Raw genomic sequence first — 25,095 nt, 5'->3', positions numbered from 1 at the left:
CTATCTTGTGTTAAAGTCAGTTACTACCCCCCCCCCCCCCCCTATTTATATTTAAAATAAATAAGTAGACCGAGTCCATAAATTAATATTTCTTATCGCTGCATATCACGGCAATAAGGAACGTTTTCCGCTGCTATGTACCAAAGAACTGTTTTCAGGACAGCAGCTGCAAAAAGAGACAGCGCCAGCTTACATCTTGGCAGCGAAGTGATAGCGATCACCTCCACAGGCACCAATTCCCAACAGGGGCAAGCTATGATACCCTATGATAAGCTATGCCTACTGGAGCTTGATAAATGGTGGCCAGCCAGAAAGTCCCAATTGGAATATCTGTGACTGTGGGCTTTAGGGCTATTTAGACTAATAGAAGAGATCTCTCTGGGCTCTTGCCGTTTCTGCATTAGGTAACAGGTGCTTGATAAATGCCCCCCCTAGTCCCATCCCATCTTCCCTACTAAATTACAAACCTACTTATCTTACTGGTCCATTTAATGTCGTGCTGCATAAACTGGCCAATCAGTGCACAGTACTTACAAGCAGAGCCGGCCCTAGCCATAGGCAAACTAAGCAAATGCCTAGGGCCGGCGGAGGTTTGGGGCAGGCATGGCCGAGGCACCTGCTGCCAGCTGGGCAGAGACTCTGGCAGCTCTAATTGCAACCGCGCAGCGTTCAAGATCGAGGCTCAGCTGTCGGCTCTAATCGGGGCAAGTAGCAGCAAACAGTGACTGTGTTTGATATGTTTTCAATAAATATATATATATATATGTATATATATATATATATACACACCTTTAAATAATATCCAGTTTCAGTGAACTTGCTTCTATTCCCCTATTCTATTTGAGCTGCCTTGTATATTTATAATTTTCTAGAGTTTTTGGGACCGTCTATACCAATCAACTCTTTTTGAATTGGGGACAATATTTCTCTCAAGTGCCAGGGTACTACCACTATAGTTATTGCACTGCTGGGGAGGTGAGATATAAAATGTGCAGAGAGAGGTGGATGTTAGAGGCAGTGGCGTCACTAGGGGGGGGGGGGTGCAGACCGCTCTGGGGGGACTGCATTCGAAGTGGGTGACACCAGAATAGCAGAGCTGCTCAGTGACTCCCACTCCAACCCAGAATCAGCCCCAGAATGTGGTGGAAAATTCGGCTAACCGGTGCCATGGAAGTCTCTGCACAAATTACCCAAGCTTTGACTTTGGACTGTAGCTCCTGGCTCTGTTACAAAGCCGCCATGATGTTGTGGCCCAGGACTGCAGCGAGCGCGATGCCCAGACCCCCTAAATAGAGTACTGAATATAGGATTGGATGGTAACAAGCATATTCCTTAGGTGGTCTAAAAGGATAGTAGCCCCAGTCAGAGCCTCTGAGATATGATGCTTTTCTCAAAATATCATGTACGACCCTTATCGTGTAACCACTACGCTCTCACTTGGAACTAATGAATGACCAAGTTGAACCCTACAGGTCTACACAAGGTCGTACCTCCAATACAGATTGAGCTATGATCAAACCAGCAGTCAGAGTCCGTTCCAGGGTAGTAATTGTATGGGAAGTGAATTTTTCTCAGATGATGCAGGTCTGCCGTAGCGGGATTAATAGTATAGACTGGGGTGAGCAGCCGGCTCTCCCCATCTGTATCCAGAATGATGTACGGAGTCTGGGAGTCCCCATCGTCATCCACAGAGAGTGGGAAGCCGAAGCCCTCCAGCTGTATGTTCTGGGCATGTCGTGTAATGGAGGCAGCCGTCACTCTTTGCCCTGTTCGGTAGGTCCTCTTGATTACGGTGGCCATCAGGTAGATGGAGTTGTAGATGGTTGCAAAGAGTGGAGACACCTAGTAACAGGGACAAAGTACAGTAACATATTGTTATATTACAATCCTGTACGAAGACCCGATTGATCAGCAGAAGATAAATACTATTCCTCTGTAGAGGGACAGAGATAGAAAAGGCTGAGAAAAAGAGAAAGGGAGGGTGAGAGAAAGGGGAAAGAGAGGAGAGATAAGGGGAGGAGAGAGGGAGGGAGTAGGTTGAGAGAGAGAGAGAGAAAAATTGAAAGAGGGGCAGAGAGAAAGAGGGGGGGGGAGGGAGAGATGGGAACAGATAGAGTTGGGGAGAGAAAATGAGAGAGGGGTGAGAAAGAGGGCAATAAGGGAAAGAGGGGACATGGAGAGGGAGAGAGAGGGAAAGGTTGAGAGGGGGAAAGAGTGAGGGAGAGGGAGGGACGAAAGTGAGAGGGAGAGATGGGTACAGAGAGAAAGACAGAGAAGAAGTTTGGGAAATAATAGAGAGAGGGTGAGAGAGAGGGGGGGAATGACATGAAGGAGGGAGAGAAAGAGGGTGAGACAGGGAAAGAGTTGGGGAGAGAAAGTGAGAGAAGTGGAGGAGATAAAGTGAGAGAGGGGGACATGGAGGGGAAGAGAAGGGGAGAGAGAAAGTGAGAAAGGGAAGAGAGAAAAAGTGAGAGGAGGAAGAAAGAGGGTGTGAGTAAATGAAAGAAAGTGTGATAGGGGAGAGAAAGTGAGAGAGGTAGAGGGTGAGAGATGGGAGAGAGAAAGCGAGAGGGAGAGAGACAGGTGGAGAGAGTGAAAGTGAGTGGGAAAGAGATGAGAACACAGGTGACAGACAAAAATTGAGTAGAGAAAGCGAAGGGGAAGAGAGGAGGGAGAGAGAGTGAGACGGGTGGGGGCAGAGAGATATAGAGGGGATAGAGAAAGTGAGAGGAAGAAAAAAAAGATGGGGGGAGAAAGTGAGAGAGAGAAAGTGGGAGGGGGAGAGAGAAAGTGAGAGAGGGAGATAGGGGGTGAGAGATGGGAGAGAGAAAGTGAGAGGGGGAGAGAGAAAGTGGAGGGGCAGAGAAAGTGTGAGGGGAAGAAAGAAAGTGAGAGGGAGAGACGGACAGAGAGAGAAGGGGACAGAGAAAGTGAGAGAAGGGGGAGGAAAGTGAGGGGGAGAGAAAGCGAGAGAGAGAGAGAGAGAGAGAGAGAGAGAAAGAGGGGGCCATGGAGAAGAGAGAATATCAGATAGGGGAGAGGAAAGTGAGAGGGAGAGAGGGAAGAGTGAGAGGGGGTGAGAGAGAACGTGAGGTAGCAGAGAGAGAAAGTTTGATATGGGTGAGAGGGACAGAAAAAGAGGGAGAGCCGAGGACAGAGAGAAAAGAACAGAAAAAGAGTTGGCTAGAGAAATTGAGAGAAGGGGGATAGAGAGTGAGGAGGAGAGAGAGGGGGACAGAGAGAAAGTGAGATTGTATGAAGTGTATGAGGGGGAAAGAAATAAAATGAGAGGAGAAAAAGAAAAGGGGAGAGAAAGTGAGAGGGGGTAAGAGAGAGGAGGGAGACAAAGTGAGAGAGGGGGAGAGAGGGAAGGAGAGAGAGAAAGGGACAGATAAATAGTTGGTGAGAGAAAGAGGTGGTGAGAGAGGTGAACATGGAAGGAAAGAGAAAGAGGGAGACAGCGACAAAGAGTTGGGGAGAGAAAGTGAGAGAAGGGTGAGAGAGAGGGGGACATGAAGGGTAAGAGAAGGTGAGAGAAAAAGGAGGAGGGTGAGCGTGTGAGAGAGAAACTTAGATAGGGGAGAGAAAGTGAGAGGGAGAGAGAGGGGTTAGATAAGGGAGAGAGAAAGTGAGAGGGAGAGAGAGAGGGGTAAGATAAAGGAGAGAGGAAGTGAGAGGGGGAGAGAGAAAGTGAGAGGGGGAGAGAGAGGGGTAAGATAAGGGAGAGAGGAAGTGAGAGGGTGAGAGAGAAAGTGAGAGAAAGAGAAAGTGAGAGAGGAACAGAGGAGGAAATAAAGAGATGGAGAGACAAGGACAGAGAGAGAAGGGGTGAGAAAAAGCGTTGGGTAGAAAAAGTGAGAGGAGAGAGGAGGAGAGAAAGTGAAAGAGGGGGACAGAGAGAAAGTGAAAGAGGGGGACACAGAAATAAGAGAGGTAGAGAATAGGGGGACATGGGGGGAGAGAGAAAGTGAGAGAAGGAGTGGAGGAAGAAAGAGGGGGTGAAAGACGGGGACAGAGAAAAAGAGGACAGAAAAAGAGATGGGTAAAGAGGACAGAAAAAGAGAAAGTGAGAGAAGGGGGAGAGAGAGGAGGGAGAGAGTGAGAAGGGGACAGAGAGAAAGTGAGAGTGTAAGAGGGTAAATAAATAAAGTGACAGAGGAAAGAGGGGGAGAAAAATGAGATGGGGTAAGACAAAGTGAGAGAGGAGGAAAGTGAGAGGGAGGAAGACAGTTGGAGAAGGAGAGAAGGGGAGTGAGAGGGGAGAAAGAGACACAGAGGGACATGGAGGGAACAAGAGAGGAAGTGACAGGGACAAAGAGAAGGGGACAGAGAAAGAGTGGAGAAGGAAAGAGAAGGGAGAGGAGAGAGGGGGAAAGAAAGTGAGAGGGGAGAGAGAGAGTTGGAGGGAGAAGGGTAGGAGGGGGCATGGAGGGAGAGAGGAAGAGAAAGTGACATAGGGAGAGAGGGAAAGTGAGAGGGGGAGAGAGATAAGGGAGAGGGGGACAGGGAAAGAGGGGGAGAGAGAAAGTGAGGGAGGGAGAAAGGGAGAGGGGGACAGAGAAAGTGAGAGAGAGAGTGGCAGAGAGAAAGTGAGAGAGGGAATGGACAGGCACAGAGAGAATTAGACAGAAAAATGAGTTGGGTAGAGAAGGTGAGAGAAGGGAGGAAAGATGAGGGAGATGGGGACAGAGAAGGTGAGAGTAAGTGAGAGAGAGAGAGAAAGTGGGAGAGGTGGAGAGGAAGGGGGTGGAAGAGAGAGAAGGGGAGTGAGAGGGGAGAAATAGAGGGGAAGAGAAAGTGAGAGGAGAGAGGGAAAGAGAGTGAGATGGGGAGAGAGTGAGAGGGGGAGATTGTGAGAGGCAGAGAGAGAAAGAAGGAGGAAGAGATGTTAGAAAACAGAGATATGAGATTACCTCTATTGGATCAATGTCTTGTGGGACCTCGTCATTGGCTTTTGCATCCTGGAAAGTTTTATAGAAGCTGCCATGTTGGGAGGCGACGGTGATCGTGAGGACGGCATCGTATGCTCGGCGCAGCTTAGTGTTGTTAAATAAGATGGGGAATGGACGGTCATATGGAAGACTGTACTGCAGGGTATCATATGGAATAAAAACCACGGATCCATCTGTCATACGTAGATCATGGGCTACTTCTAGAAGGTGACGTTGGTCCTCTCCACCAATCAGTACTGAGTGCATGCACATCACCACCACTGCAGAAGACGAGTAAGCTTTACCATTTTACCAATAGAATGTCTACAATTTTAAGGCTTTTCTTGACATCTATACAGAGATTACATGAAGTCTTGAGCATGTCGGTTTGGACAGCATTAATCTACCAGTGTGACTCAAGTTAACATCGACATGCAGGGGGGGGGCATATTCTAGGACATTTATCAACTCTCTGAGTGTTATTATTATTATCATCCTTTATTTATATGGTGCCACAAAGGTTCCGCAGCACCTTACACAGTACATAAATGAGCACACAAGAGAAACAGTTGATAGTAGTACAAAACAATGTAGGACAAGGACATGGTTTAGACACATAGCTGCATAACACAAGCAGCAGGACATAAGCAACCAGGTGTTAGGTGCCGTTGTGGGGAGTTAGGAGTAAATGATACTATAAGTAGGGGGAGGAGAAGCACGTGAGGGATGAGGGCCCTGCTCGTGAGAGCTTACATTCTAAAGGGGAGGGGCAGACAGACAGGGGTGGCACAGAAGGGGTAGATAGTGAGGAAGTGGCATGGAGCAGTGGGTTAGGATATGTGCTGCGGAATGTGTGTGTATAAGATGACCTAATGTTATGTCAAAATTAAGTCCTTCATTCATCTATCTCTATGACAGAAAATAGATTTTGATTGTGTTATTTACATGAGAGATGTACAAAATAAAGTTGTAGCACTTTAATTATTGTGTGTTACATTTTATCATCTAAATACACCCTGATAGAAATGGATATATTATGGGACTGTCCCGCCATCCTGATACAGTAGTGAATACTTTAATCCCAGATGCTGGGTGCTATGCCGTGCTCCTGTGAGTGGGTGCATCTCACATGCTAGACCCACCCACAAATGGGTGCAGCCATGCCCAGCATGCTGTGGTCCCACAGGATGTTGCAGTACCCGGGGCCCAGAATTTTCTCTTGGCAGGGGAAAGAAGCAGAGGGTTGGAAAGCAGACTGATGAGAGAAAAAAAGGGGGAACAGCAAGCATAGGAGACAAGAGGGGGAGGATAGGGATGGATAAAGTAGAGGATTATGTTAACAAAGGAGGAGCAACGTATGAAGCAGTGTTATAAGGACAAGGACCCAATATGTGGAACGGAAGTCAAAGCAAATTAATTACAAAGATGCACCAGAAAAGATTAAAAAAAAAAGATGCATAAAACGACTCACCTCTCACTCGTCGTCTTCTTTTTACCTTCTTCAGTGCTTCTCTTGCCCCGACTTCTCCTTCCTCCATGGTGACCACTGGACCAACTGGCAGGCCCCAGTTTCGCAGAGCATCAGACAGCTCCCTGCCAGCTCCAACCCAATGCTCTTGTGGTCCAATGACCACGGCTACACCAGCCCAGTGGAAGAAACTCAGCACAGAATAAAGAATATGGACCGGATGAGGAATAGGGCTCAAAACTCCAAGGCAGGACCAGGAAACCATTGGCTTGTTCCAACCTTTCGCAAGTAGGCTTGCCGAAGAGCAATATGCAGGGTTGACTGGGCCAACAAAGGCAGCCACCGAATGTTCCATGAGAGCGAAGGCCGCAAATGCACGGGGCGCCGAGCACCCTTGAGTCAATAGCACATAGTCAATCCAGACTCCGGCAGTGAGCGAATGATCCGCGTTCAAGTCAGAGATCGCCAGGCGAGCCGCCACATCGGGGAGAGCCTTAGCTAGCAATGGGTCACAGGCCCAAGGACCCACTAAGCCAATTCGAAAGGTGGCTGCCAAAACTGTCCTTGGTAAGAGAAGTAGCACAAAGCAAAGCAGGGCAGCTGAAGATGGTACGGTCCACCTGGGATGGTTGGCAAGGAAGAGCAGGGAACTCGGACAAGGCATGACGTTTAGAACAATTTCAAGGACATGAGCGAGTCATGGCGATGGCTGACAGTTATCTCTCGGGCTAGTCGTGCAGCATTTTGACAGATGAAACATGGAGGACAGCAAAGGACCGTCGGGAGAAAAGAGACAAAGAATTAGTACACTGTAGTAGGACTCTATTAGACATAGTGGTCACGGCTTGCCGCAGAGCACATTATCTCATCCCAGTACCTAGATCTGGGGATTTTCCTTGCTAGGGCCACATAGAGGTCAAGCAGGCTTTGAACAGACCTATCATAATCACTTTGTAACAAAAGGACATTTTTGTAATTTATTTTTTACAAGAATCACAAAGGTAATTAGAAGTGGACTACACAGAACACTTCGTGCACAGACATTACAGCACACAAAAACCAGTACATGATACTACTCTGCAACTGGTGTAAGGGTATCAATAGCAGTGTGTACACACCAAAGGAAAATCGAAGCAACAAAGTTTGTGAACCGTTGGATTTCAAGGGGACCCTTCTTGCATTAAGGAATGAGAACAAACATTTGGTGAGAACTTTTTCCCCAACATTTGCATTCAACCTATATCAGCCCCCCCCCCCCATAGACCCTCCCTTTTAAATTACTCGAAATGGCGGAAGCCCCTGCAAGGTTTCTCCTTCAGGTCGTGCAGCCAATTAATCACGCAGAGCGTCACCTTAATTCGGATTAGTGACCTGCAGAGCATTGCTCCTTTAATCTTTTTTTTTTTTCATTTCGCGAGCCAGGTACTCACCTGGACATCCCGAGATATGTCCCTGGACCTTGATGCGCCCTGGATGTTTGGGATGGAGGTTGTAGATTCCTCGAGAGATCCAAAAGGGTCCGTTTGGTGACAACGAAGCAGAAAGAGCGAGAGAGAGAGAGAGAGAGAGAGTCACCTAATCCTGATCTTTAATCTGCTTTTTTTTTTACCCTTACTCTCTTCTACTTATTAGAAGGATGAGAGATTAGGAGGTGGAGAGAGAACAGTCTCTCACTAGCGGCACATTCGCTGGTCCTTCCAAGCTGCTCAATTCTTCGCTCTTCAATTAATTTACACTCTTTTATCCTTTTTCCATCTTCTTTTTGTTACTTTATCTCTTGTTCTCTCTTCCCTTAGCCATGCACATTTCCCTGATATGCCTCTTAAATATGAGGGTTTCATAAGGTTCTCTTCAAGTCGGGAAAATTGTCTTTTGCCAAAACTACTGATCCTCTAACTCTAAAAGGTTCTTCTTCCACCAACACTGGCTTCTGTTTCATTGCTGATATCTGTGCTCTTCTCCACCTGTCACACACACACACACACAGACCCCCCCCTAACAATTCTCTCCAACCTCATTAAGCTGATTAGCCGAAGCAGTGTTCAAGGGGGGTAAAGATTAGGTCACCTCTTGCTGTGTGTTGGTATACAGTCAGCACTGAGAGCTGCGTACTTTTATAGTGAAGAGAGTAGCAGCGACGTCTATTACACAGAGGGATAGCAGCGTTATATTATAGAGAGGAACAAAGTTATAAGTAGCTGTGTGTATTATATACAGCACATCAAGATGATAGATAACTGTATGTAGTACACGGAGGACCAAAGTGAGAGCAATGCACGTAACACAGGAACAATTACATAGCTGTGGGAAAAGGGGCAGGGTGAGGGAAAGCTATGTATATTATTCAGGAATGTGTGTCTATTACAGAGGTTCGTAAATTTGGTCCTCAAGGCACCCTAACGGTCCAGGTATTAAGGATAACCAGGCTTGGGCAGAGGTGATTTTATTAGTACCGCAGTCTTTTGATTTAACCATCTGTGCTGAACCAAGGATATCCTTAAAACCTGGATCGTTAGGGTGCCTTGAGGACCAAGTTTGGGAACCTCTGGTCTATTATACAGGTAGGGGAGAGAGGATAGCGTGTTTATCATACAGGAATCAGTAGGATAAATGATGACGAGTTTATGCTAAAGGAATCAGTAGTGAGTATATTATACAGGAATCAGCGGGGTGATGGACATCTAGATAAAATATCGACAAACTAAAAGGTCAACAAGGACATAAGGTCGACAGTTAAAATGTTGACAACCAAAATGTAGACGGTAGAAATGTCGACTTCAGTAAAATAATAAATAATGGTGACCAGTCATAATGGGCAAATGTACAAGATAGTGTCCCAGCGAGAGAAGTGCACTGTGCAGTCATCCTGTCATGCCACCCACATCGTTTGTGTCCTGTGGCACTCCAGCTGCTGCGGAACTACACATGCCAGCATGCACTGCTCTTAGGGCATGCGGAGACTGCAGCAGGACATATGTAGTTCCACAGCAGCTGTTAGGCCTACTTAGGGAAGAGCACTATCACACCCCTGCTGGAGAGCTGTGCACTGACTAACTGCATGCCCATTATCACACCCCGGCTGGAGAGCTGTGCACTGACTAACTGCACACCCGTTATCACACCCCTGCTAGATAACTGTACACTGACTAACTGCACGCCCGTTATCACACCCCTGCTAGAGAACTGTGCACTGACTAACTGCACGCCCGTTATCACACTTCTGCTAGAGAACTGTACACTGACTAACTGCACAACCGTTATCACACCCCTGCTAGAGAACTGTGCACTGACTAACTGCACGCCCGTTATCACACCCCTGCTAGAGAACTGTGCACTGACTAACTGCACGCCCGTTATCACACCCCTGCTAGAAAACTATGCACTGACTAACTGCATGCCCGTTATCACACCCCTGCTAGAGAACTGTGCACTGACTAACTGCACGCCCGTTATCACACCCCTGCTGGAGAGCTGTGCACTGACTAACTGCACGTCCGTTATCACACCCCTGCTGGAGAGCTGTGCACTGACTAACTGCACTCCCATTATCACACCCCTGCTAGAGAACTGTGCACTGACTAACTGCACGCCCGTTATCACACCCCTGCTAGAGAACTGTGCACTGACTAACTGCACGCCCGTTATCACACCCCTGCTAGAGAACTGTACACTGACTAATGGCACACCCGTTATCACACCCCTGCTAGAGAACTGTGCACTGACTAACTGCACGCCCGTTATTACATTCCTGCTAGAGAACTGTGCACTAACTGCACACCCGTTATCACATTCCTGCTAGAGAACTGTGCACTGACTAACTGCACACCCGTTATCACATTCCTGCTAGAGAACTATACACTGACTAACTGCACGCCCGTTATCACACCCCTGCTAGAGAACTGTGCACTAACTGCACGCCCGTTATCACACCCCTGCTAGAGAACTATGCACTGACTAACTGCATGCCCGTTATCACACCCCTGCTAGAGAACTGTGCACTAACTGCACACCCGTTATCACACTCCTGCTGGAGAGCTGTGCACTGACTAACTGCATGCCCGTTATCACACCCCTGCTAGAGAACTGTGCACTGACTAACTGCACTCCCGTTATCACACCCCTGCTAGAGAACTGTACACTGACTAACTGCACACCCGTTATCACACCCCTGCTAGTGAGCTGTGCACTGACTAACTGCATCCCCGTTATCACACCCCTGCTAGAGAACTGTGCACTGACTAACTGCACACCCGTTATCACACTCCTGCTGGAGAGCTGTGCACTGACTAACTGCATGCCCGTTATCACACCCCTGCTAGAGAACTGTGCACTGACTAACTGCACGCCCGTTATCACACCCCTGCTGGAGAGCTGTGCACTGACTAACTGCACTCCCGTTATCACACCCCTGCTAGAGAACTGTGCACTGACTAACTGCATGCCCGTTATCACACTCCTGATAGAGAACTGTGCACTAACTGCACGCCCGTTATCACACCCCTGCTAGAGAACTGTGCACTGACTAACTGCACGCCCGTTATCACACTCCTACTAGAGAACTGTGCACTGACTAACTGCACGCCCGTTATCACACCCCTGCTAGAGAACTGTACACTGACTAATGGCACACCCGTTATCACACCCCTGCTAGAGAACTGTGCACTGACTAACTGCACACCCGTTATCACATTCCTGCTAGAGAACTATGCACTGACTAACTGCATGCCCGTTATCACACCCCTGCTAGAGAACTGTGCACTAACTGCACACCCGTTATCACACTCCTGCTGGAGAGCTGTGCACTGACTAACTGCATGCCCGTTATCACACCCCTGCTAGAGAACTGTGCACTAATTGTACGACAATTATCACACCCCTGCTAGAGAACTGCACACCCATTATCACACCCCTGCTAGAGAACTGTGCACTGACTAACTGCATGCCCATTATCACACCCCTGCTAAAGATCGGTGCACTAACTGCACGCCCTTTCACACTCCTGCTAGAGAACTGTGCACTGACTACCCGCACACCCGTTATCACACCCCTGCTAGAGAACTGTGCACTGACTAACCGCACACCCGTTATCACACCCCTGCTGGAGAACTGTGCACTGACTAACCGCACACCCGTTATCACACTCCTGCTAGAGAACTATGCTTTAACTGCATGCCTGTTATCACACCCCTGCTAGAAAACCGTGCACTGACTAAGTGCACGCCCGTTATCACACCCCTGCTAGAGAACTGTGCACTAATTGTTTGCCCATTATCACACCCCTGCTAGAGAACTGTGCACTGACTAACTGCATGCCCATTATCACACCGCTGCTAAAGATCGGTGCACTAACTGCACGCCCTTTCACACCCCTGCCAGAGGACTGCACTCCCATTATCACACCCCTGCTAGAGAACTGTGCACTGACTAACTGCATGCCCGTTATCACACCCCTGCTAAAGATCTGTGCACTAACTGCACACCCTTTCACACCTCTGCCAGAGGACTGCACGCCCGTTATCACATACCTGCTAGAGGACTGTGCACTAGTTGTACACCCGTTATCACACCCCTTTTAGAGAACTGCACGCCCATTATCACACCTCTACTAGAGAACTGTGCAGACTAACTGCATGCACTTTATCACACCCCTGCTAGAGAACTTTGCACAGACTAATACCCCCTTTTATACCAAAAACCCCTTTTACTCCGCAGCGGCCCGGGTCAGCACCGTTCACACCAGAGCCAGGTCAGCACGCACTGACCCAACTCTTAACGTCGCAGGTGAGCAGCGCTCTCTCCCCTCCTACCTCATTCCGCAGTGGTCCAGAGGCAGGGAGTGCGGGTGGAGTGCATTGCTCCGTGCTGGTCGGTCCGACCCTGGTTGCAGTGGATGCTTGGAGATGATGTCATCTCCATGCACCACTGAAGCCGGCCAATCAGGCGGCATGATGACCCAGATCGCGCCATTTACAGTGCAGGGTAACACGGAAACGACCCTCTGTCTGGAACGCTCTTTGAATACCTCAATTAAGATATTAATGTAATTCTTTCGCAACGGATTTCAATCAGCAATAAAATTACAGAATTTGAACTAAAACTAAAAAATTTCATGGAAAAAACGTAATAAATGCTTTAGTATAGCTAACCTTAAAATGTCAAGAAAACGACAAGAACGCAGAGCCGACACAGTGACCCGGGAGAAGTGGGATAAGGGAGACCAATGCCGGCTGCTGTTCTCACGCACTACTGGTGGTCTGTGCTCTCACATGGACCTGGCGCCCTAGCCTTGTGCGGACACTGTTTACGTTCTGCCCAGTCCGGCACCTGAATGGCCGCCTGACGTAGCTATTACATAACAAGGGAGGGCGCACGGGCGGCAGACACGCGAGGCTCCCTCACCTACTTTCTCCAACACGTCGATTCCAGACTGGCAACTCCCAGCCAATCAGCACCGGGTTTGCGCCTCGAAGGCAACGCCTCTTTCTCTGCTTTCCATGACAACTGCCGGCAGTCGCTGATTGGCGGGAGGCTGGGAGACGGTGAGGCGGAGTAACAGTGCTTTATCATTTGCATCTATAGGGGCTCAGCTTGCAATACCCCCTGGAAACGGTCCATTTTGCATCAAAGTCCATAGTCAAATATATCATCGTACTTACAAATTGGCAAAATGTTACAATAAAAAAAAATCCCCCAAAACCATAAATGGGCGTGGCTTAGCCAGTTATGTTTAACACACACGATTCCGTTGTATTAACATATAAACCATCGAAGCATTATCTGTATGTATGTTCTGCGTTCAAATTGATGTAATGTATCGCTACGGGCATACACTAGTACAGGAATAAGCAGGGTTTAGGGATAGCCTTACATATTATACAGGAATAAGCAGGATGTAGAGATAGCATTACATATTATACAGGAATAGGCAGGGTGTAGGGATAGTATTACATATTATACAGGAATAAGCAGGGTGTAGGGAGAGTATTACATATTATACAGGAATAAGCAGGGTGTATGGATAGTATTACATATTATACAGGAATAAGCAGGGTGTAGGGATAGTATTACATATTATACAGGAATAAGCAGGGTGTAGGGATAGTATTACATATTATACAGGAATAAGCAGGGTGTAGGGATAGTATTACATATTATACAGGAATAAGCAGGGTGTAGGGATAGTATTACATATTATACAGGAATAAGCAGGGTGTAGGGATATTATTATATATTATACAGGAATAAGCAAGGTGTAGGGATAGTATTACATATTATACAGGAATAAGCAGGGTGTATGGATAGTATTACATATTATACAGGAATAAGCAGGGTGTAGGAATATTATTACATATTATACAGGAATAAGCAGGGTGTAGGGATAGTATTACATATTATACAGGAATAAGCAGGGTGTAGGGATATTATTACATATTATACAGGAATAAGCAAGGTGTAGGGATAGCATTACATATTATACAGGAATAAGCAGGGTGTAGGGATTTTATTACATATTATATAGGAATAAGCAGGGTGTAGGGATAGTATTACATATTATACAGGAATAAGCAGGGTGTAGGGATAGTATTATATATTATACAGGAATAAGCAGGGTGTAGGGACAGCCTTACATATTATACAGGAATAGGCAGGGTGTAGGGATAGCCTTACATATTTATACAGGAATAAGCAGGGTGTAGAGATAGCATTACATATTATACAGGAATAAGCAGGGTGTAGAGATAGCATTACATATTATACAGGAATAAGCAGGGTGTAGGGATAGCATTACATATTATACAGGAATAAGCAGGGTGTAGGGATAGTATTACATATTATACAGGAATAAGCAGGGTGTAGGGATAGCATTACATATTATACAGGAATAAGCAGGGTGTAAGGATAGCATTACATATTATACAGGAATAAGCAGGGTGTAAGGATAGCATTACATATTATACAGGAATAAGCAGGATGTAGGGATAGCCTTACATATTTATACAGGAATAAGCAGGGTGTAGAGATAGCATTACATATTATACAGGAATAAGCAGGGTGTAGGGATATTATTACATATTATACAGGAATAAGCAGGGTGTAGGGATAGTATTACATATTATACAGGAATAAGCAGGGTGTATGGATAGTATTACATATTATACAGGAATAAGCAGGGTGTAGGAATATTATTACATATTATACAGGAATAAGCAGGGTGTAGGGATAGTATTACATATTATACAGGAATAAGCAGGGTGTAGGGATATTATTACATATTATACAGGAATAAGCAAGGTGTAGGGATAGCATTACATATTATACAGGAATAAGCAGGGTGTAGGGATTTTATTACATATTATACAGGAATAAGCAGGGTGTAGGTATAGTATTACATATTATACAGGAATAAGCAGGGTGTAGGGATAGTATTACATATTATACAGGAATAAGCAGGGTGTAGGGACAGCCTTACATATTATACAGGAATAGGCAGGGTGTAGGGAGAGTATTACATATTATACAGGAATAAGCAGGGTGTATGGATAGTATTACATATTATACAGGAATAAGCAGGGTGTAGGGATATTATTACATATTATACAGGAATAAGCAGGGTGTAGGGATAGTATTACATATTATGCAGGAATAAGCAGGGTGTAGGGATAGTATTACATATTATACAGGAATAAGCAGGGTGTATGGATAGTATTACATATTATACAGGAATAAGCAGGGTGTAGGGATATTATTACATATTATACAGGAATAAGCAAGGTGTAGGGATAGCATTACATATTATACAGGAATAAGCAGGGTGTAGGGATTTTATTACATATTATACAGGAATAAGCAGGGTGTAGGGACAGAGTTACATATTATACAGGAATAAAAAAATACAGAACAAATATTTTCCTGAAAACATTAATTTTATTATTATGTAAAAATAATTTATATGAAAGTTTTTTTTTAAGTAAAAATAACAAATATACAGGTTTTTTATGGCAAATAAATAAATAATAATAATAATAAGAGAACAGAGTGTTGGCAATCTCCAGTCCCTGTCTGTCCGTCCGTCATGCGCTGAGATATAGGATAATATCACCTGCTGGCGATGGAGCCGTCCAGTAGGCACGTTACACCATGTACGACTCATACTGATATGTTGTAATAGTGATATAATGTTCTCTCCCTAGAAACGCAGGAATGTCCCAGATGAACACTATGTAGGAATGCATGTGTCATCCTTCTATAGGGTTAGGACCCCTTCGTCCCCTGACATGTCCTGCTCTTTGGCCCTTTATATGCCTCCTAAGGTGCCAATAGAGCGTGTGGTCGGAACCACAGTGACTTTCTCTCAGAGGCTGCGGTGACTGACTGAGGGAGAACGGGGAGTCACAGCGCTATAACTCCTATGTGATGGGAGAGCAGCATTCCCCATCCACCCTCATGTTACGCTGACCCCCGGAGCCTCTTAGTTACATGTATGTACATCGCTTACATGTGTGACTGGATGAGAATATATACCACTAATACAGGAGGTGTGTATAGGTCATACATGTGCAGTACACAGGCCGTGTGCAGATCTCCTATTTCCAGACTCCTGTGCGCCCTCCTCTTCCAGCCACCCGCTTCAGTGGCTTGGGGCGACGCTGACTGGACAATACCTGGGAACCAGAACGGGGTGGGGGTGAGTAACAACCAGTGAGTGCGGTACCAGAACCAGAGTGTGTGTGTGTGTGTGTGTGTGTGTGTGTGGGGGGGTACCTACCTCTTTCCTCACCACCCCTGACGTTTTACGCTCTGCCTGTTTCTTGTGTTCACTCTGATGTGTGGAAACGTCCGAGTTGTTCTCCTCCGATCTGTATACAGAGGTAGCATGAAAGAGGTGTATACACCAGAGGGAGTACTAGGTAATCATCTGGGTATAGTACAGAGAGCACTAGTGATAGGTAGCTGTGTATAGTACAGAGAGCATTAGTGATAGGTAGCCGTGTATAGTACAGAGAGCACTAGTGATAGGTAGCTGTGTATAGTACAGAGAGCACTAGTGATAGGTAGCTGTGTATAGTACAGAGAGCATTAGTGATAGGTAGCCGTGTATAGTACAGAGAGCACTAGTGATAGGTAGCTGTGTATAGTACAGAGAGCAATAGAGATAGATAGCTGTGTATAGTACAGAGGGCACTAGTGATAGGTAGCTGTGTATAGTACAGAGAGCACTAGTGATAGGTAGCTGTGTATAGTACAGAGAGCACTAGTGATAGGTAGCTGTGTATAGTACAGTACAGAGAGCACTAGTGATAGATATCTGTGTATAGTACAGAGAGCAATAGAGATAGATAGCCGTGTATAGTACAGAGAGCACTAGTGAAAGGTAGCCGTGTATAGTACAGAGAACACTAGTGATAGATAGCTGTGTATAGTACAGAGAGCACTAGTGATAGGTAGCTGTGTATAGTACAGAGAGCACTAGTGATAGGTAGCTGTGTATAGTACAGAGAGCACTAGTGATAGGTAGCTGTGTATAGTACAGTACAGAGAGCACTAGTGATAGATATCTGTGTATAGTACAGAGAGCAATAGAGATAGATAGCCGTGTATAGTACAGAGAGCACTAGTGACAGGTAGCCGTGTATAGTACAGAGAGCACTAGTGATAGATAGCTGTGTACAGTACAGAGAGCACTAGTGATAGATAGCTGTGTATAGTACAGAGAGCAATAGAGATAGATAGCTGTGTATAGTACAGAGAGCACTAGTGATAGGTAGCTGTGTATAGTACAGAGAGCACTAGTGATAGGTAGCTGTGTATAGTACAGAGAGCACTAGTGATAGGTAGCTGTGTATAGTACAGAGAGCACTAGTGATAGGTAGCTGTGTATAGTACAGAGAGCACTAGTGATAGGTAGCCGTGTATAGTACAGAGAGCATTAGTGATAGGTAGCCGTGTATAGTACAGAGAGCACTAGTGATAGGTAGCTGTGTATAGTACAGAGAGCATTAGTGATAGGTAGCCGTGTATAGTACAGAGAGCAATAGAGATAGATAGCCGTGTATAGTACAGAGAACACTAGTGATAGATAGCTGTGTACAGTACAGAGAGCACTAGTGATAGGTAGCTGTGTATAGTACAGAGAGCAATAGAGATAGATAGCTGTGTATAGTACAGAGAGCACTAGTGATAGGTAGCTGTGTATAGTACAGAGAGCACTAGTGATAGGTAGCTGTGTATAGTACAGTACAGAGAGCACTAGTGATAGATATCTGTGTATAGTACAGAGAGCAATAGAGATAGATAGCCGTGTATAGTACAGAGAGCACTAGTGACAGGTAGCCGTGTATAGTACAGAGAGCACTAGTGATAGATAGCTGTGTACAGTACAGAGAGCACTAGTGATAGATAGCTGTGTATAGTACAGAGAGCAATAGAGATAGATAGCTGTGTATAGTACAGAGAGCACTAGTGATAGGTAGCTGTGTATAGTACAGAGAGCACTAGTGATAGGTAGCTGTGTATAGTACAGAGAGCACTAGTGATAGGTAGCTGTGTATAGTACAGAGAGCACTAGTGATAGGTAGCTGTGTATAGTACAGAGAGCACTAGTGATAGGTAGCCGTGTATAGTACAGAGAGCATTAGTGATAGGTAGCCGTGTATAGTACAGAGAGCACTAGTGATAGGTAGCTGTGTATAGTACAGAGAGCATTAGTGATAGGTAGCCGTGTATAGTACAGAGAGCAATAGAGATAGATAGCTGTGTATAGTACAGAGAACACTAGTGATAGGTAGCTGTGTATAGTACAGAGAGCACTAGTGATAAGTAGCTGTGTATAGTACAGAGAGCACTAGAGATAGATAGCTGTGTATAGTACAGAGAGCACTAGTGATAGGTAGCTGTATATAGTACAGAGAGCACTAGTGATAGGTAGCTGTATATAGTACAGAGAGCACTAGTGATAGGTAGCTGTGTATAGTACAGAGAGCACTAGTGATAGGTAGCTGTGTATAGTACAGAGAGCACTAGTGATAGGTAGCTGTGTATAGTACAGAGAGCACTAGTGATAGGTAGCCGTGTATAGTACAGAGAGCATTAGTGATAGGTAGCCGTGTATAGTACAGAGAGCACTAGTGATAGGTAGCTGTGTATAGTACAGAGAGCATTAGTGATAGGTAGCCGTGTATAGTACAGAGAGCACTAGTGATAGGTAGCTGTGTATAGTACAGAGAGCAATAGAGATAGATAGCTGTGTATAGTACAGAGAGCACTAGTGATAGGTAGCTGTGTATAGTACAGAGAGCACTAGTGATAAGTAGCTGTGTATAGTACAGAGAGCACTAGTTATAGGTAGCTGTGTATAGTACAGAGAGCACTAGTGATAGGTAGCCGTGTATAGTACAGAGAGCACTAGTTATAGGTAGCTGTGTATAGTACAGAGAGCACTAGTTATAGGTAGCTGTGTATAGTACAGAGAGCAATAGAGATAGATAGCTGTGTATAGTACAGAGAGCACTAGTGATAGGTAGCTGTGTATAGTACAGAGAGCACTAGTGATAAGTAGCTGTGTATAGTACAGAGAGCACTAGAGATAGATAGCTGTGTATAGTACAGAGAGCACTAGTGATAGGTAGCTGTATATAGTACAGAGAGCACTAGTGATAGGTAGCTGTGTATAGTACAGAGAGCACTAGTGATAGGTAGCTGTGTATAGTACAGAGAGCAATAGAGATAGATAGCTGTGTATAGTACAGAGAGTAATAGTGACAGGTAGCCATGTATAGTACAAAGAGCACTAGTGATAGAAAGCAGTGTGTAATACAGAGAGTACTAGTGATAGGTAGCTGTGTATAGTACAAAACACTACAGTGATAGAGAGCGGTTTATCGTATAGAGCACTACAGTGATAAATAGCAATGTAATTTACAGGGAGTACTAAAAAGGAGAGTTACCCTTGTTAACTCTCTTTCTTCAAAGTCCATAGGGGTCACAGGGAGACAATGGGGTGAAGGTGGGACTTGGAGGACCGGACAGCACAGCAAAGCTTTTCAATCCCAGGATGCTCTGGTCCTTCCCCCTATACCCCGTCCACAGCCTGCGGGCAACTCAGTTTTGTTAACAAGCCCAAGGCAGGAGCAGGATAGGAGAGGAGGAAGACTGGTACACTGAGGAATCACACTCTCACACAGAGAAGGGAACTGGTGACCTAGAGAAGAAAGCCATAGAAGCCAGGTGCGTCAGGGTGGGTGCTCTGTGGACCGTATGGACTTCAAAGAAATAGAGTTAACAAGGGTAATTTCGACCATAACTCTCTTTTTCTTCTTCAGGGTCCATAGGTCTCCACAGGGACAAAATGGGGATGTCCCAAAGCCGTTGTTCAAGGGCGGGGATGCTCCTAAGCTGATAGGAGAACCTGGCGCCTGAAGGAAGCATCCTCAGAGGCAAATATTTCAAAGGCATAGAACCTAAGAACGGTGTGGACAGAGGACCATGTAGCCGCCTTGCATAGTTGTTCAGCCGAGGCGCCACGCCGGGCTGCCCTCGAGGGACCCACAGAGCGAATAGAATAAGCAGATACTGAAGCTGGCACAGAAAGGTCAGTCTGCGTGTAAGCCTGTGAGATAGTCATGCAAATCCATGTGGCCAGAGTCTGTTTGTTAGCTGGCCATCCCTTCTTATGGAATCCATAGTAGATGAAGAATGAGTCATATTTCCTGATGGAACTAGTACGGTCCAAGTAAATCTTCAGAGCACAGACCACATCCAAAAAGGCCTCACCTGCCAAGAGGTCTGGCGATTGAAATGCCGGAACCATAATTTCCTCATTAAAGTGGAAACGAGAAACCACCTTGGGAAGGAAGCCAGGGCGCGTTCGAAGAACAGCCCTGTCCTGATGAAAGCTCAAAAAGGGAGAGCGACATGACAGCGCCCCTAAATCCGATACTCTACGGGCAGATGCTATACCCAGAAGAAACAGAGTCTTTGCAGTGAGCCACTTGACATCTACCGATTCCAGTGGTTCGAAGAAGGTAAGCCAAATGGAAAGTCCACTTCACAGATAATGCGTCCACGAACACAGCGTTGGGATCCCTTGTCCTGGCTCCATACACTGGAAGTTTGTGGTTGTGTCTTGAGGCCATGAGGTCCACATTCGGTATACCCCATTTGTCCACCAGGAGTTTAAAGACTACAGGATGTAGAGACCACTTTCCTGCATGCATGACGTGACGACTGAGGAAATTTGGTCCCATTTGAGAATTCTTGGGATGAACACTGCGGAAATGGCTGGGAGATGGTGTTCGGCCCATGTGAGAACGCGGAATACTTCTGCCATTGCTGTCCGACTTCGAGTGCCTCCTTGGTGATTGAGGTAGGCCACTGCCGTGGTGTTGACAGACATTACTTGTACTGGCCTACCCTGAAGAATATCCTGAGCCAGAGTGAGAGCCCTGTAGATGGATCGAGTTCCAGGTGGTTGATTGGTAAAACCTCTTTGTCTGAAGTCCAGCGGCCTTGGAAGGAGTGCTGTCCGGTCACTGCGCCCCAGCCGCGGAGACTTGCATCCGTGGTTAGTAGTGCCCAGTCCGAGATTCAAAAGGGGCGCCTCTTGTCTAAGTGGGGCGTCTGTAGCCACCAGGCCAGGGACAGGCGAACCTTCGGGGAGAGGCCCATCGTCTGGGATCTGAGCACATGGGGCAGCCCGTTCCACCTGGAGAAGAGTGAAACTGAGTGAACTCCATGTCGAAGGTGGACACCATGGATCCCAGGACCTGCATTGCAGAGTGAATTGACACTCGGAGACTGTGTAGTAGTCTGTGCACCCGGTGCAGTAATACCAAGATTTTGTCTGCTGTTAGGAAAATTCTCTGAACCTGAGAGTCCAGGAGAACTCCCTGATGTACCACTCTTTGAGAAGGTGTCAGGGAAGACTCTTTCAAGCTGATCAGCCAACCGTGCCTTTTGTAGAAAGGCAATGGTTACCTGCAGATGGCGGTGAAGAATCTCTGGGGAGCTGGCCAACTGCAAGAAATCGTCTAAGTATGGGAGCTGTCTGATCCCTTGACGACGAAGATAGGCCCGCCATAACTGGCATGATCTTGGAAAAGACAAGAGGAGCCGTTGAAAGGCCAAAAGGCAGAGCCTGAAATTGGTAATGTTGCTGTAGTATAGCAAACCGGATATATTGTTGATGAGAAGGCGCTATAGGTACATGTAGGTAAGTGTCCTGAATGTCCAGAGACACCATAAAGTCCCCAGGCTCCATAGCCAGGATAATAGAGCGGAGGGTTTCCATACAAAACCTGGGCACACTGATAAACTTGTTCAGAGACTTGAGGTTGAGGATAGGCCGATGAGACCCGTTGGGCTTCTGAACTAAAAAAGGGGTAGAATAATAGCCCCCCCTCACTGTGAGAAGGGGACCGGATTTATTACTCCTGAGAGCAGTAAGGACTGAATGGCCTTTTGGAGCAGCAGGGCCTTCTTGGGTCCGAGGAGGTCCATTGCAAAAGAATTGCTGGGGGGGGGGTCGTCTCAGGAAGGAGAGTGCATATCTGTGAGACCACTTCTCTTACCAAGGCGTCTGATGTGGTCTGACGCCAGAACTGGGCGAAATGAAGAAGTCGGCCTTCCCAGGCTGAAGGCTTGTTCTCAGATTTGGTAGCTGGATGTCTAGTCACCCAGGTCTGCTTGGTCCTAGGCTTGGAGGCCTTAGTTGATGCCCGATTCCTTGGAAAGGACTGACCTTTAGCTTTTCCTTGAGGACGAAAGGACCGAAAGGATGACATCCGAGGCTTCGCATTATATGCAGAGGGCAGGAACGCAGTCTTGGAAGCTGCCAAGGTAGTCACAATTCTGGCCAATTCTGGGCCAAACAGGATATCCCCAGAATAAGGCAGAGACTCAAATGCCTTTTTAGAATCTGAATCTGTCTTGCATGAGCGTAGCCAAACAATACGGTGGGCCACCACAGAAGTGGCAGATGCCTTGGAAGCTAGGAGAGCCGTATCCAGAGCTGCTTCACTCAAATTGGAGGCTGTATCTCTAATGTGAGATATGTAGGACAGCTGTTCCCGCGAAACATCAGAGGGAAATGTATCTTCTAGGGCCTCTGCCCAACTCTCAATGGCTTTTGCCACCCAGGCCGTAGCCCTGACAGGATGAGTAATAGCTCCTGTAAGAGAGTATATAGATTCAATCCTTCTATCCGTAGTCTCCTTTAAGGAGGTTGCAGTATGGATAGGTAAGGTGGCATTCTTAACCAGACGTGTCACGGGGGAATCCACTGCTGGGGGAACTTCCCATTTAGTGCAATCAGTAGCGGGAAGAAACCTAAACATTTAGGCAGCTAAAATCATTTACTGGGCATATTCCATGCCTCACTCATATGATCAGATAGCTGATCACAGTGAGGAAACTCTGGTAAAACTACCTTTTGTCATTTAAAGAGGGGCTCCTTTGTCTTAGTAGTGAGTTCTGTCTCTTCTATTTGGAGAATAGATTTTACAGCTCTCACAAGTGCAGGTATAATTAATTTAGAGGGGGTTCCTTGTCTCCCGAGGGGGAGTCAAAGTGAGAGAGGTCTGCGTCTTCTGCCTCCCCAGATGATAATTCGGAATTTGATAGCTGTGTGGACTGGGAAGATAACACAGCAGGCTTAGTAGGTTTACTAGGTAAGGTTATCTCCTTTTGCAGCATTTGTTGAAAGGCTGTAGAGGTAACCGCCAGACTTTGCAATGAGGTAGAAAGTACGTCTACCCATGGGGAAGGCAAAGTATTTGCAGGGAGTACTTGTTGTTGCCATCCCATAGGGATCGCTATGTGGTCCGCAATTTTTGCCAGCACCTGTGAAAGAGTAGCCCAGGGTGGGTCCTGAGGAGAGGACATCGGGGCTGATGGGCCCAGGGCAGTATAACAAGAGCACAAAGACCATCGTGAATGAGGTCCTCTGACGCTAAACCTGCTGAGCAGGATTTACAAGACACCAGAGTGGGAGCAGCAGGCTGCTTGTTATTCTTGCCTCTGCCAGACATAGCTGCAAGAACAATGTAACACACAATGTGACACAGTGCAGTGAGCAACCCAGATGTATGTGTAATATGGCACAGTGTAGTGCGCAACAGTGATATATAGTATGTAATAGCACTCACAAATATAGAGAGATGTGAGGTACAATGAACCCCCTATACCTTAGTATGCCAGGGTTATAGTAGAATAAAGGGAAAGGTATAAGCTGTCAGTAATCGGAAAACAGCAGTGCTAGCACAAATCACATACAAATGCAGAATTATACAATATAACTGCAGTGGGCACTAAAATCAACTACACAGACCGCAGTGGCTGGTAGGATATAGCGCTGTATAAACCTGGCCCTTGGGAGAGGTATACAAGAACACTGGACAAGGCATTCCCGGAGACCTGAATGCAGAAAATAGCTGCCGAGAGTCTCAGAGTGGGGCGGAGTGTGAGGGAGGAGAAGCAAGACCGCAGTGGAATTGTGCCCTGAGCTGGGGGAGGGTCGGCAGGGAGAGCGCCTTCTCCCCTATGCTAACATTACCCACCGGGTCCCCTGGCTTTAATCGTTGCCCTGCGCCAGTTCGTGTAGTGTCCTGGTGGTCTAGTGGAGTCCCGGACGCACCGGTGTCCACATCAGCGCCTCTGGTCTGTCACCATGAGTCCCGGCTGCAGTCTGGGGTTCGGGGAGCCCTGCTAGCTAGGTCCTCCTTGGAGCCCTGCCAAAAAGTACCTAGCTGAGGGCTGGAGTCACGGAGCCGCGGAAGGGTGATGGAGCAGCAGAATAAATTAAAATAAAATTAAATCATAAAAATAAGCTTGGGCTGCATAATAGCAGCCCCATTGTTAAAACGGTGATCCAGCTCCTGCCGGACACCAACGAAACTAAGTTGCTCTCAGGCTGTGGGCGGGGTATAGGGGGAAGGACTGGAGCATCCTGGGATTGAAAAGCTTTGCGGTTGGTGTCCGATCCTCCAAGTCCCACCTACACTGCATTGTCTCCCTGTGGAGTCCTATAACCCTGAAGAAGGAAGTGATAGATAGCTGTGTATGATACATGGCAATCTATCACTGTAGTGCTCTGTATCATACAGAGTACTACAGTGATAGATAGCCATGTAAATTACAGGGAGTGATAGTGTGATAGATAGCCATGTATCATACAGAGCACTACAGATATAGATAGCCATGTATCATACAGAGCACTACAGTGATAGATAGCCGTGTATCATACAGAGCACTACAGTGATAGATAGCCGTGTATCATACAGAGCACTACAGTGATAGATAGCCATGTATCATACAGAGCACTACAGTGATAGATAGCCATGTATCATACAGAGCACTACAGTGATAGATAGCCGTGTATCATACAGAGCACTACAGTGATAGATAGCCATGTGTCATACAGAGCACTACAGTGATAGATAGCCATGTATCATACAGAGCACTACAGTGATAGATAGCCATGTGTCATACAGAGCACTACAGTGATAGATAGCCATGTGTCATACAGAGCACTACAGTGATAGATAGCCATGTATCATACAGAGCACTACAGTGATAGATAGCCATGTGTCATACAGAGCACTACAGTGATAGATAGCCATGTATCATACAGAGTACTACAGTGATAGATAGCCATGTATAATACAGAGAACTACAGTGATAGATAGCCATGTATCATACAGA

General features: G+C 46.4%; 2 protein-coding genes across 4 annotated transcripts in view; both read right to left on the bottom strand.

Annotated features, from left to right (window-relative positions):
- The window catches only part of GUCY2D (guanylate cyclase 2D, retinal), a 43,123-nt gene extending 33,377 nt beyond the window's left edge, over positions 1-9,746 (bottom strand). The window contains exons 1-4 of the mRNA XM_088446133.1: positions 7,830-9,746; positions 6,403-7,127; positions 4,914-5,212; positions 1,491-1,842 (exon numbers count right to left, since the gene is read on the bottom strand). Of these exons, the coding sequence (XP_088302259.1) occupies positions 1,491-1,842; positions 4,914-5,212; positions 6,403-7,063 (1,312 nt within the window). The 5' untranslated portion in view covers positions 7,064-7,127; positions 7,830-9,746. The remainder of the gene's footprint in view (positions 1-1,490; positions 1,843-4,913; positions 5,213-6,402; positions 7,128-7,829) is intronic.
- Positions 9,747-15,315: 5,569 nt separating this feature from the next.
- The window catches only part of CNTROB (centrobin, centriole duplication and spindle assembly protein), a 137,292-nt gene continuing 127,512 nt past the window's right edge, over positions 15,316-25,095 (bottom strand). For all 3 annotated transcript variants that reach the window (XM_088446126.1, XM_088446125.1, XM_088446128.1), the window contains exons 18-19: positions 16,166-16,256; positions 15,316-16,061 (exon numbers count right to left, since the gene is read on the bottom strand). In XM_088446126.1, coding sequence (XP_088302252.1) covers positions 15,984-16,061; positions 16,166-16,256 — 169 coding nt within the window. In that variant the 3' untranslated portion in view covers positions 15,316-15,983. The remainder of the gene's footprint in view (positions 16,062-16,165; positions 16,257-25,095) is intronic.

Source organism: Taudactylus pleione, unplaced genomic scaffold (assembly GCF_031769625.1).
Source record: "Taudactylus pleione unplaced genomic scaffold, aTauple2 ptg000393l, whole genome shotgun sequence".
NCBI lineage: Eukaryota > Metazoa > Chordata > Amphibia > Anura > Myobatrachidae > Taudactylus > Taudactylus pleione.
The sequence above is the reverse complement of the archived record's forward strand: the minus strand, read 5'-3'. Positions and strand labels throughout refer to the sequence as shown.